The sequence below is a fragment of the Leptidea sinapis genome, chromosome 4 (genome assembly GCF_905404315.1).
Source record: "Leptidea sinapis chromosome 4, ilLepSina1.1, whole genome shotgun sequence".
Classification (NCBI taxonomy): domain Eukaryota; kingdom Metazoa; phylum Arthropoda; class Insecta; order Lepidoptera; family Pieridae; genus Leptidea; species Leptidea sinapis.
The window spans coordinates 5,077,649-5,092,833 of NC_066268.1; the positions used below are offsets into that span (position 1 = coordinate 5,077,649).

The 15,185-nt window shown below is 33.4% G+C and overlaps 1 protein-coding gene across 2 annotated transcripts in view; it reads right to left on the reverse strand.

The window, feature by feature from the left end:
• LOC126979697 (cGMP-specific 3',5'-cyclic phosphodiesterase-like) overlaps positions 1-15,185 on the reverse strand; it is a 109,799-nt gene that overhangs the window by 53,117 nt on the left and 41,497 nt on the right. For both annotated transcript variants that reach the window (XM_050829154.1, XM_050829153.1), the window contains exon 2: positions 7,519-8,199. In XM_050829154.1, the coding sequence (XP_050685111.1) occupies positions 7,519-8,121 (603 nt within the window). In that variant the 5' untranslated portion in view covers positions 8,122-8,199. The remainder of the gene's footprint in view (positions 1-7,518; positions 8,200-15,185) is intronic.

The following is a 15,185-nucleotide window of genomic DNA, read 5'->3' on the forward strand; positions in this document are numbered from 1 at the left end:
TACGCTACCCTCATGCAGGCCATGCAACTGCCCTCTGAGAATAAGAATACGAGATAGCACCTACTAATTATGCTAATAAATATTATGTGCCATTTAATTCCATTAAATTTAATCCATAAATCTACGTTAAACACTTACATAATTTTGCCACCAACCCGATAGATAAGAGTAAAAAAATTAACAAAAGAAAAAAGGGTACTATTAATATTATACTAGCTGATGCCCGTGACTTCGTCCACGTAGATAAAAGGCTTTTTTAAAATAATAAGAAAGTTTGGAATTGATGGCTATCTCATGTCCTATTCCAGCTCCGGTTCCCGTTGTCGCTCCCGTTCCCAACATTATTTGAATCTTACCTCGAGGAAGATTGCTATGGCAAACTAAACCTATAGTTGGTATAGTTATAGCTTATCGAAGTGAATTTCAATATTTCACAAATCCCGCGGGAACCATACATGTTTCCGGGATAAAATGTAGGCTATGGCCTTTCCCAAACTCTAGTCTATCGCTGTACCAAATTATATCAAAATCCGTTCCGTAGCTCCGGCGTAAAAGCGCAACAAACAAACTTACATTCACATTTATAATATTAGTAAAGAGATTCATGTAACCATACCCAAAATAATCATATGATCTTTATAGAACCCTAGAGACGAACTCGAGAAAGATATTCCCTCGTGATATTTACGTGCTAAAATTTATCATGTAAAACTCGATATCAAAAATCTTGAACATGACACAAATCTAATGTCGAATTAAAATAAATATAAAGTTACTGGTTTACGTTTTTTCCCCTGAGGATATACAATGGCGTGTCATGTCCTATCATGGATCACTTAACTATGGCTTAAATCATATAGCTTTGACATTTTTACTGTTTTGCAATGTTCAATATGTGTGTGAGAAGTAAAACATCTCATACAGGTAGGTACAGCGAGATTGATAAGGTAAGCTATCTATTGGCACTGTAACCGAATTTGCTTGACAATTCGTAATCAGTCAGCCACATTTCACATTAGCTCCTTAGTATTTTGATTATTAAACCACTAGTTCTCCTGTGAAGCAGTAATGTGTAAGCATTATTGTGTTTCGGTCTGAAGGGCGCCGTAGCTAGTGAAATTACTGGGCAAACTTAAGACTTAAAATCTTATATCTCAATGTGACGAGCGCAATTGTAGTGCCGCTCAGAATTTTTGGATTTTTCAAGAAATCTCAGCGGCACTACATTGTAATGGGCAGGGCGTTTCAATTACCATCAGCTGAACGTCCTGCTCGTCTCGTCCCTTACTTTCATTAAAAAAAGGATAAAGATTGCGTGCGAGAGTGAAACACATCTCTTCAAGAGTTACAGCGAGATAGATAAAGAAAACTATCTATTGGTATCTTACTACTAAAATTAAACTACGTAATTAATCTATCTTTTTTTTTCCAATTACATAATAATATTTGCGTTGCTTAACAAATCGATATACGAATTACTACTCTGGGTCTAATCTGTTTTCACACAATTTAAAAAAAAGCGCCCAGATGTTCTAAAATGCCGTAAAAAATTAACTTTCTCTCTTCGGCAATTACAAAAAAATAGTTATTTGCCAGGTTTTTTTATAATATTAGTTACTCTGCACCTTTGCCTTTTAAATAAGACCAACATCGAGCCCCTACAGGACGTAGAACTAAATCCGCTGTTTTTTAACAAATGAAGGTGAATTTTGTTCAGATAAAAAAAAGTAACTGCAGACTTTGAGGGTTTTGGATTTGACCCCTAATATGGAGTATTATCGTCGATTAAATAGTTTATTGTTACTACTCCCAAAGTTTTTACTACATGGTGGGACACATTAATTTATAATTTCTCTATTCAATGCCTACGTCGCCAGCCCATGGGTGTTGTGTGAGGTTATCAATGTGGTAGACCACACTGGCGCAGAAATCCGGCGTAAGTAGCATCCAAATGTCACTATGTTGGCACGCATTGGGTAGTGTTGAAAACAGTCAATAATTAGCGCCTTTGGTTAAGTTGAAGATTCTACAAATTTTCTTAAGTCTGCTAATGGAAAATCTGGAGATAGTAAAACATTGCTTCATCTACGCATTACCCATTGTTGTTTATCAGTTGCTTCGAGATAAATATTTGATTTGTTTACGTCACTGTTAACAATTTGATTTCTGGCTTGTTGATAACGCGATCGACATAGTGTTTAATATTGATTTTTTTTTATGTAATAGGACGACAAACGAGCGTACGGGTCACCTGGTGTTAAGTGATCACCGCCGCCCACATTCTCTTGCAACACCAGAGGAATCACAAGAGCGTTGCCGGCCTTTAAGGAAGGTGTACGCGCTTTTTTGAAGGTACCCATGTCATATCGTCCCGGAAACGCTGCACAAGGAAGCTCATTCCACAGCGTTGTAGTACGTGGAAGAAAGCTCCTTGAAAACCGCACTGTGGAAGACCGCCACACATCCAGATGGTGGGGATGATATCCTAAGTTGTAGCGTGTTGTGCAAAGGTAGAATTCGGTGGCAGGAATCAGGTTAAACAGCTCTTCGGAACACTCCCCGTTGCGACATTGCTTTTGGTTTCTTCGTCGATTATAAGGACAGGCAAAGGGTTCGAGCCCATACAGCCATATTTGTTATTATTCAATAACAACGTCATATATTATATGTACTAATAATAATATAACCTTTAATTTCTTATTATCAATTCTTTTATTTAATGAGTGAAAATTAAAAATGTGCGAATGGTATCAGTCAAGTAAAATGGCGGAATACCAACAACATTTTAATCTTTCATCAATAAGTAAGAATAAAAGAGAAAATCAAGAACCTGACAATGACCTGTAAAAATTGTAAGTGTTTATTTTCTGATGAATAATAATATGAAAATATAACATTAAATCATTGTTTGTAAAACATATAAAATATCACTTGATAAAATAATATTAATTACCTATTAAAACTATATATATAGTATCTGTTAATTATTTCTAAAGTTAATTATTATTAAGTTTTACTTCAATCGCGCGTAAAGATTACACGCGCAATCATTTTTATTACGGCAAGGCACCTCTTACGCCTGGTGTTACAGATGTTCATGGGCGGCGCTTCCTACTTCCCATACGAGAGCATAAAGGCATAATAAGGCATTTATTTTCTCAACATTGATTCCTTTAGAATTCTTTTTGATGTCATTTCAATCACTTAGATACTCAGCTGTGGAGAAGTAGTACTTACGACAGAGCTATTTTTTAATGAACAATTTTTTATTAATTACTTGATTGAGCTTTTACCCGCGACTTCGTCCGCATTGAATTGTTACTTTGGGCAACATTTATTATTTATTAGGATACTTTTCAAATAATACACATACAAACTACTCTATCCGCTTGTCATTGTGGACAGTCTTTTTAATAGTACTTCCCTGTGAACTTTAATCTCCCAATTCATCCCCATGTAGGTCAAACTTTCAAAAATTCTCGAACAAATGTTTATAAATTATTTCTTATTCGAAATACAAAGCTTCATGGTTTTATCTTCGATAATGACAAATTTCCTTACAAACTGCCATCCCCTATTTCAACCCCACCATTTATTTTTTGCAATAAAAGGTTACTACCAGTTTTCAAGGTCTAGCCTATCTCTGTACTAAATTTATCGAAAATCGGTGGTTCAGGCGTGAAAGCGTAACAAACAAACTTACATTCACATTGATAATATTAGTAGGGATGTCTGAACAGCAACTGAGACTCTTGCCCGTTTTCCCCCTCTCATATAAAAAAAAACTTCTTCATCTCCTAAATTGAATGTATAGTAAATGAGAAATTATATTCTCAGAACGTTTAATAAAGATTTATATTTGACGGCTCTGTGGCTGCGTAATTTAATTTCACATTTTGTGCTCTCAAAGGAAATCATTTACCAAGAAGAGAAATTCAATAAAGCGACCGTGGAAATCTTTTTCGCGGTTCTTAGATTTCATTTTATCCATTTAATCCGGCACGAGGTCGCCAGAGGGTATGCGTATTAAGTCACTTACACAAAGCTTCGGTTAAGATATGAGTAATTATTTTTGCGAATGTTCAATATTCTTTTTGGTTGGATTTTTGAATTTATTGTTTTTTCAAGAATACTGAGGCACTACATTGTAATGAGTGGGGCGTATCAATTCCCTTCATCTGAACATCTTTCGCTGTTTTAAATAGAGATAAACTGCACCAAAAACAATAATTCCTCTTCAGAATCAGAACTCATCAAAGAAACAACACACAAGACCACCCATATTAAATAGAAGCGAATACTAAAGATGTGCAATAACATGGTTCATCACGCCCTCTGAATGGCATTGCTTGCGGCGGAGTCGTGTGCTGGGTCGTCTCCTTCCCTCAAATATGTGCGAAGAGAACGATGGCTGGTCCATACGTCAGCTCGTGAACGGGTGCTGCTTGTGGTGCCAGGTCGACCTGTTATAGTTAATAAATCATTGTAATGGTCGGATGTGTTTAGTAATTATGACAGTAATGAAAAAAAAAATGAAAACATGTAAATGAATTTATTTCGGAAGAAAAACTGACACATACACAAAAAAAGTTAAAGAGAACAAAACATATGCTTAATCTAATACTAAACTTACTTAACTGAATACAAAAGAAACAAAAGCAAAACTTGTTGTGGCAGTGGTCTTCCAAAACTGGAGTCCACTCAGTTATAGTTGTGTCCATGCACTATGAGCACAACACTGATTTGCAGTGACCCCATTGTGTGAAGTTTGGAGCTGAACTGACATATTTTTAAAAGTAAAATATAATTAATTGTGGCACTAAAATAATTATTATGAGAAAAAAAAAATATGATTAACAAAAAAAATGTTACTAAAAATAAATAATGAATTTAACAAAAATAATAAAAAACGTATGTGTGAAAGTAATCACGACCGCTCACGAAGCATCTTTACACGAATGACTTGAATTCATTCTCAAAGGTTGACGCATCAAATATACGATAATTTATATTAATACAGTTTATTCTGTATTACTTTTCATGAAATAATTTATATTATTTACCACGACTTATATATTGGATGCAGCACCTTACAAACTAATTTATTATGTATAACATCCATTGTAAAATTCTATTTGATTGAAAAGAGTGGCCGTTGAGTTTCTTATTTGTTCTTCTCACGAGCTCATTCTATTTTCGAACATATGGTAAAGTAAGTAATTTAAAAGAAGTATTTATAGTGACAATTCAGAAGTACTTAGCTTAAGCCTATTTGAATAAATTTTAATATCTGGACAACCTCGCTCGGATTTTTAAGAATGTACAAAACTTGAACAATAAAAACTAATAGGACATTTGGATTTGAACTGGGGTCTTCTGCTTTCCGGATGACCCAAAGTCCCATCTGTGCTTTTACAGTCTTGTATATATAGTGGCGAAATGTACCTTTGTATTCTAATGTTATTGTAGCTGTTTCTCATTAAAAAACGGATGAGACTACATTTTTTTGGAACTTAAACCTAACTAGATCGATTTATCGCCCCCGATAATACTAATAAATACAACATTCAGATTACACAAGAATTGCTCGTTTAAAGGTATTAGATTTGAGTTTGACTTTGACTAATAGGTGTGCGGCGCGCCCGTGAATGTGATCGAGATATTACAACTATCCATTTGGATGCAGTCCACGTCGGCACGTCCGTGAAAACCCAGCTTTAGAAGAGGAGTCGGCAAAGTGTATTAGCCCATTTGGTTAGTGGAAGGATAAGATAATTAATACGTGATGAAAACTGTCCAGGTTTATAACGTTAGTGTGCATGACAAGCTACGTCTTACACTCGCGATTTATATGATACTTTATGTTAGTGCATTGCTCGTAAAAGAGGTTATCCGTCAATCTATATTTTTTTCGACGTTTTCACAGTTTATCCAGACGTATAAGTGATTTAAGGTGGTAGATATAAAATATTTGTCGCGGGTAATATTTGAATATTACCAGTTTATTAAGGTTCGTACGCGAGGCGCAACCGACGGGAACACCGGGACACCTGGTGTTAAGTGATCATCGCCCTCCACATTCTCTTACAACACCAGAGGAATCACAGGAGCGCTGCCAGCTTTTAAGGAAGGTGTACGCGCTTTTTTTGAAGGTACCCATGTCATATCGTCCCGGAAACATCGCACAAGAATGCGTATTCCATAGCTTTGTAGTATGTGGAAGAAAGCTCTTGAAAACCGCACTGTGAAGGTCCGCAACACATCCAGATGGTGGGGATGATATTCTGCCATGTCTTGCAAAGTTGGAATTCGGCGGCAGGAACCAGGTCAAGAGCTCTTCGTAACACTCGCCGTGATAAATACGGAAGGAGACACTTAAACTAGTCTTGGGCTTGATATGATAAAATTTAAAACTGCATCGTTGGATTTTTCCTATGCAGGTTTCGACCCTGTTGATTTAAAAAAAGGGCTTTTTTTCCCCTTTCTGAAACGAGACATACTGTATTTCTTCTGGAAAAAGTTGACAACGCTATCATCATCATATTATCAACGCTATCGTGATCATGAAGCCTAAAGCAACGTCAAAAAATACGAAATCTATTCTGTTTTGTTACTTCATTGTATGATAGTTTGTTATAAATTAGTTTTCTACTCTGTTTGAATTCTACAATTCTAAAACAAAGACTTCTATGTATACCACGAAGTCTTTGTTCTAATACCGATTAAAAACTATTTCAACATAGCAGTTAACTTCGAATTAACTTTCACCTTTCATGCTGAGAAACTCAACAAGTTATCTAAATGTAGATTCAACTTGTTAATGGAATGACTAATTGAAGCTCTATCCGTTTTCCACGTACTTGATGTTATCTTAGTAAGAAGCTTAGGGAAAGGGGACGTTAATTACTTAATTTCCACTGTAAAGTAACCAATTGGCTTTTAGCTCTGTATAACCTAATTTATAGTATCAACTACTAGAGTCGCCATCTTGGTATTTGTTCGTATTGTGAAAATAGTTATAACCACTCTAACCTAATTTTAGTTGTCTTACTATTACGGTTTATGAGACATAGCCCGCCCACAGACAAAAATCGTTTGCCCTCCTTTTCCATAAAATAAAAAAATAAATATGATGCCTACATGCAGTAAAAGCTACATCCTTTGTACATGTACACCATTTATCTCGTTCTAAGAGTTTGTTACTGTGAGACTAACTGCTATTAAAGTTTTTAATGCAAGTCTTACTGCTATCAATTTAAATTTAATTAGATATGGCTGTGAAATCCACTTAATAAAAAACATCTGGTGCTTGTAGAACAATAACAAGCCAAAAAAAAATAACGTTCTTCAATTTTTAGTTTTTGTATTTCATAGTTGAATTTCAAATGTATGTCAATATAGTTACTAAATTAGGAAATATCTAAAAAATATCGCGTGACAACGTTACATCACGAATTTGATGATTGGCAATTGCTAAAGTAAATATTATTCAATTTCAATAATCAAATTATCACCAACCTTTACCGGAGATGACGATAGCCATGACTGGATTAGCTCCGAAGTCACTGATGTACTTCTTGCTTGATGTTGAGGTTGCGGAGATAGGGCTCCACCTGATGCTAAATTTTGTATCCTATTAACTTCATCAGTTGTCGCATATTCTCTTAAATATTTCTCTAGCAACTTAGGTTTGCTTTCTAGTAGCTTTCTCAATTCTTCAACATCATCGTCTGAACAATCAGGCGTAGAAATTTCAATGACTTCTTTGAATTCATCAGATATCGCCTCATTATTAGCTAGAACGTCGTATACGACTTTATTGCCTACATCTGGACTAGATTCTTTAAAATAATTTCTATTAAAAGCACTGTCTAGCTCCGTTTCACAACCATTCTGTTCCTTGATCTCAACTATAGTTATTGGTGGGTTTTCTTTAAGCATATTGCTATTTTTTGGTTCGAATTCATCAGGCAACTCATAAACTAGGTGCATAAGTGTATGCGTCTTATGTAGACTGTCTTGTCGCATTTCCGCCTTATTTTCGATTCCATCTTCGGTAATGTTTATATCCTTCTTTTTGGAGGTGCTTTCAGCGCCATCTTTGGGAGTTTCTGAGGTCATGGCAATGTTAGTTTGACGTAGGGTGTATGTGTATGACTTCGCTACTTATAGCTGACATTTCCGGACGATTTTAGAGGTCTGCAATGAAAATATAATAACGTTATTAATTTATAACAATATAAATATAAATAATGACACTTTAAGTAACTTTGCGTATATTGAATTGAGTAATAAATACATTTATCATTAATAAATTACTAAATTTAATAAATACATATATTTTGATGTTTTCATTAAAAAAATATCAAACCTCATTTTAATACTCTATGGTGGGTTTAACTGTAGTTTCAGTGCATGTTCCTATTTCCTCTGGGAACATTTATTGTTATGTTAGGCTGACTAAGTATTTTTTTTTAAATATAATATATTATTAATATATTAATAAACACAGTAAGTAGCCTCTTAAAATATAGACTCACCGCATCTATTTACTATGTCAAACGTTTAGGTATACTATACATACTGTCCTAATGAAGGAGTACAAACGAGCGTACGGGGGTTACCTGGTGTTTAATGATCACCCCTGCACACATTTTCTTGCAACACCAAAGGAGTCACAGGAGCGTAGCCGGCCTTTAAGGAAGATGCGAAAAAAAAGCGCGTACACCTTCCGTGGGCGGTGATTACTTAACAACAGGTGACCCGTACGCTTGTTTGTCCTCCAATTCCATAAAAAAAAAGGTACCCATGTTGTATCGTCCCGAAAACACCGCACAAGGAAGCTCATTCCACAGCTTTCTTGTACGTGGCAGAAAGCTCCTTGAAAACCGCACTGTGTAGGACCGCCACACATCCAGATGGTGGATGATATCCTAACTTGTGGCGTGTCGTGCGAAGGTGGAATTCGGCGGCAGGAATCAGGTGAAACAGCTATTCAGAACACCCCCCCTGATAACTGCGGTAGAAGACACACGATGAAGCCACGTCTCTACGCAACGCCAAGAAATTATAATATTATAATTTACCCGTGATCGTAAAAGCGTCGAAAAAACATTCATTTCAATTCGATATTTAAAAACACACGCGTTTGTAGTGAAAATCAAGGGGATGCCTCCCGGGCAATAGGTAGTCTTTGTGCAAACGACGGGCCACGAGTCAATTTTCTATTTCAGGTGATTTCCAATACAAAAACTAAAAAACACACTTTTTATAGAAAACCGATCTAAAAATGGATGAAAATTATATAAATTAACAAAAATCTCATTCTGCAAATTGAAAAATGGAATAATGTTATCTAATTTATGTATTGTCATCGGTCCTTGATAAATCTAAGAAGTTTGAACGAAATCTGGCTGTTTAAAGTGGGTCAAAATCACGCCCAAATGAGTCGGCTAGAAACAAACATACATAGCATGTAAAAATGATAGCTTGCTATGAATTCAATTGCGACCAGAGCTATGATATGTTGTTTTTAGTTAGGTGATACCCCCTCCTGTTTAGCTGGGGCTAAATATTGCGGTAGGATAGTACTCGTAATTTTTGAAACATTTTGGTCCAATTTAAAGTATTGTAAATATATTTATAAGCACTGTTTTGTTGTAAATTTATGTTATATTAATAGACAAATATTACAATAACTTCAAATATTTTATACTTCTAATAAATTAAGTAAAATATTTTTAAATTTGGTACGGAACTCACGTTCAATTAGATTTACCGAGTTTCGGACCTCGGAGGTTTTTTTACGAAGTGCGTAGAATTTTTGTTTTTTTTTTTTCGAAGTTTTACTCAACATTTGGTAAATTGCTATTCTAATACTAGACTATTATTTCCAAGACATTAGAATAATTATAATAGTATATAATTTTTGTTAGTATAATTTAGACTTGGAAGAGCGTCAGTTTAAATTTAATAAGGGCTTTTAAGGATCGTTTCCTTTGTCTGTTTTTAATTGTTTATTTATTTTGAAATTTTGCCCGCCTCGAACACGTAGCGGCGAGGTTGTGCTTTATAACCGACCTGTCAAGGTCACACGATTTTCGCTCTTTAAACTGCATTTTTTTTTATATTACTCTTACACTTTATAAAAAGAACATCAATATAAGGCTTATACACTAATCCAAATCCTGATACTTATTTTAAGTTGTCGAATACGTATTAATAAAAAAAAGATCATTATTTTTTTTATCGTGGACGTCTATTAGTCTGTGGGTCAAAAAAGCGGCGTGGTACAAATATCTCGAGAACGTTGACGAAACGACTTACTTAATTTTTTTTTTCACAATTTTCAGAATTAAGCAAAGAAGGTTCCTTTCGAAAATCACTACTTCTCGTTGTTTTTTTAAAAAAGGAACGCACGTATTCGATTTTATTCGAAATTTAACTTAAAAAAATACCATGAGCGTTCGACGCGTGCACTTTTGGATTTTCCATGTTTCTTTACTTGAAATTATCATAAAATATATTTCAGTATTTGTTTTGTCCCAATTTAGCGCAGTTACTTTTTTAATGATATAAAAGTAATTTATGATATAATAGACAACTACTCAAGGGATTCTTCTTAGTCTTTCTAAATGAATATATCAAGTTATTACTATGAAAGGATGTATATTTACAAGATTTACATATTAAATAAAGTAGTATAAAATATATTAAATAAGATAGATTAAATAAACTTAAAAAGTAACAAATAAAAACCAATTGTTTTTATTGAAAATACTCATTAATTCTAAAATTCCGTTCCTGAACTACGTCATTCGGCTCACAAACCGCGAACTATACGGGTGGAGGGCTCGATGGTTGACGACCGCCGACGTCATCATGTCAGATATATTTTTTTTTCTAATGATAATTATAATTTACCAAACAAGAGAATTGAGAAACATGCGGAACTTTTATATATTTATATATCTACTTTAAATAAAACAAATTCCTTTATTAGATTGTTAAGAGATTACACAGTTAATTTATCATATCTTTTGGGAATTGAAATTAGAAAATCTTTGAGTAATTTTATTTGAATTATCCACTGTACGTTAAAGCGATAAAAATACGATTTAAATCATGGTTGAACCGTAAATCATAAAAGATTATGAAGAATATTTTTATGGAAAAGGAAGTCATATACTGACAAAATTATCATCATCATCAGCCGGAAGACGTCTGCTGCTGGACAAAGGCCTACCCGAAGATCTCGATAGATAGATCCTTATCTTGTATGAAGCCACGATCTGGGAGTTGAGCAATCCCTTGCAATCCTTTAATCAGGTCTTGAGTGATTGAAAAGGGTAGCCTTTCTATTGCGTTGAATAGCTTCGGCAAATCTGGCAACTTAATCGAATACGGCGAAGTAGAGACGTAACATTTCTGTTTCGATCAATGTTATTGAAATTTATTACAATTCATCCCAAGCCTAGGGTTGCCAACACGACATCAAAATAATACTGCTAAAAAACCTAACCGTAAAAATCATAATATTTCCAATTTAATTTTAATTTTATTGAGTAAGAAACACGGAAGTGAAATTACTATGCAAATGAGACTTAACATCTTATGTCTCAAGGTGACGAGTGCAATTGTAGTGACGCTCAGAATTTTTGAGTTTTTCAAGAATACTGAGCTGTACTACATTGTAATGGGTAGGGCGTATCAATAACGATCAGCTGAACGTCCTGCTCGTCTCGTCCCTTATTTTCATTAAAAAAAAACAAACAGGTTTTCATAAAAAATAGCATTACAGACTAATTGTACACATAAACCTTTAGTTTCCCAAATGAAATACTATTTATTTATATTAAAGGAGCAGTTTCATAAATCAAATTAATTATTTATACTTAATAGGTGATTTAGCACGAGAAAAAAACTTAAACAAAATTATGTCAAAGTGTTAATACAATGAAGTTAATCTTATTGAACTAATCAGATACAAAAAAGTTTTAAATTTAATTTAAATGTAAGCAACTAAATAAATCTTAACTAGAAAATTTATCATTATACTGCTTAGTAGCACTACAAGTAAAACAGTTATTGGCATAACAAGTTCTACGTTTAAAAGTAGAGAACAAGGGATTTTCACGACAAATTCGTTCACGACTACGAAGAATTCTAAAAGTTATTTTATGTAATAATGAAGGGGCATCAACTAAGTTACTAATGAGTTTATATAAAATAGTGATGTCAATTTTATTTTTTGGTTTAAAGTTTAATTTTAGTTACAATTGTTCATTTAAATTGCCCAAGATGTCGGGTATTAATATTTAGACAATATAAATAAATTTTTGTCACTTTGAAATAATTTTGTTTTTCTTGATAAAGTGTCCTTTTCTGTACCACAGACAATATGTGTATAAAAATCTATGACTGAGTTGTTGAAGCGTGCATATGTTGCAAACAAACAAACTGACATGTAGTTCTTGTTGGTTGTAGTTATTCCATACGAAAATTTATGCCTCTGAGAAGAACTGGCGCAAGAAAATCAGCGGACATCTTTTTTATTAATTTCGTTCGAATAAAGTTTAGCATTTTAATCGAGCCATTTTCAGCATAGCAAAACTTTCTAAGAAAACCACGATTCACTCGATTGTATGAAACGTGCAGTCATTGATAGATTGACAGATGACAGCTATAATCTTGTAAAAAAAACGGAGATGCCGAAATCCAGTACATTTGCAACTGTTCGCTTTCAAACATAGCCGGATTATACTTCGTCGCCAATCGTCATACTGTAATAACTACATTTTCAAACTTATTTTAAATAACTGCACGTTTCATACTAAACAAAATTTCAATTTTTACTTGGGCAGTACGTAGTATTTATATCCTGTTTGGGCAGTCACTGCAATTTTGTTTTTTTTAACACCTCAATCCATAACTTTTATTTATTACTAGCTGACCCGGCAAACGTTGTTTTGCCATATAAAGTATAATTCACGCGATAGTTTTATAAGTAATAAAATATTGCCTATATATATATTGTACATCATTTTGTTCTATTGTCAATAGTTTTTTCAGCGCACGCAAAAATAGGTTTTCGATTTTACACCTTGTGTTACAAAATAGCAATTTTATCACGGATCCCTAATTTTGAAAAAAAACATAGCCTATAGCCTTCCTCGATAAATGGACTACCCAACACTGAAAGAATCATTCAAATCGGACCGGTAGTACCAGAGATTAGCGCGTTCAAACAAACAAACAAACACTGCAGCTTTATAATATTATATAGTATAGATTAAACTCGAAAAAGTTATTTGCACGGGCGGGAAATTATTGAAGTAACATAACTACATAACATATGAGATCCAAATTCGAATTCAAAATTCGTATTCTGTACATCGTCTAGGTATTGTATCGAATACCAGATTATACACATTATCGGTAACATAATATATATATATATATATATATATATATAGTACTTTGTGTAACGTGAGCATGAAAAATAACTAAATTTCATTTAATATTTGGTACATATTAATACTATTTATTTCTTTATTCCGACTTTCCTTGCTTCTTCGTTGTTTAGCAATTTAATGTAGCATTTCCATATATATCGTATAAATAGATTCCATGCTCATTTATATATATATATATATATATATAGTACTTTGTGTAACGTGAGCATGAAAAATAACTAAATTTCATTTAATATTTGGTACATATTAATACTATTTATTTCTTTATTCCGACTTTCCTTGCTTCTTCGTTGTTTAGCAATTTAATGTAGCATTTCCATATATATCGTATAAATAGATTCCATGCTCATTTTATACTTGTTCGTATGTATATCAGTCACTCCTTCTATGATAAGTAATCTTAAAACTACTAATACTTTTAGACATGCTTTTAAAAACTGTAGTTAACGAAAATTTCAGCTATTTCGACCGGATAGCGTGTTAAATTCTGGCAACCTTAACGTTTTGCCAACTTTCACGTTTACTTTACTGGAGCGATTGAAATGAAATGTTACGGGAACCTTGCCAACATACTCAGTGAAAATCGCATGCATCCTAGGCTAACATTTAAAAAAAAAATTCTAGGGCTTTCTTTTTTTTTATTAAAGGTGCAGACAACGGCTTCCATAAAATATTAGCCATAATTTAATGTTCAGTTAGTTAATGTAGGCGGAAGGGAACATATAAATATAATACTTATATGTATATTAATTGTGTTTTCTCATTGCCGGGCTATTCCGTGTTAAATATTATTAACCGACTTCAAAAAGGAGGAGGTTCTCAATTCGATCGGTATTTTTATGTATGTACATCGATTACGCTGAGATTTATGATGCGATTTACGTGATTCTTTAGTTCGATGCAGAATAGATGCCATTTGGTCCCATAAAAATTTGCATAGTTTGGCCCAGTAGTTTTCATCTTATGAAAATTTTTGTTAACGTGGATGATGTTATTGTAGTTTGTGTACATTTTTTTTAGGAGTTCTCATTCTGGCTGATTATATTATGTTATTATACAAAAAGTAAAAAATAAACAATGTTGAAAAAAATTGACGTCAAAAACTAAAAATATTTAAAATGACTTAATAATAATTTAATTTAATACACATCTTATACAAACCTTTACCTTTAATATCAATGAAATAGTATTATTTGTATTTGCTACATATTGATAGGTTTGAGTTCTATAAATGAAATAACTTTCATTCTCTATCTGCTTTTTAATTATTATAAGAATTCAAACATTTCAGCGAACATATACAGTATTCAGTTCGAGTTTGTGTCAATTTTGAGGATTTTATGAATAAATAAGTAGATATCGTCTTGGGTGAGTCCGCTGTCATGACTACGGGTCCATACTTAGCCTAAAATGTCTGTCTCGAGATTACAATAATAGAAAATACGATTGATTGAGATAGATTTACATTTAATATGCCATTTATCTAGACTTCTACTTTTTATCAGTTTAAGTAAGGATATAGAATAGCCTGTGCAGAGCTCGAGCGCGCCATTGTTGTTAGTATATACAGACCCCCAGATGCAGTATATGAATTATTTGAAAGTGTATTGGAGGAGGTTTTATTAAAATTATCTGAGTCTAAGAAGTATATCATGATATGTGGTGATTTTAATATTAATTTTTTTAGAAAAATCCTCAACCATCCAATTA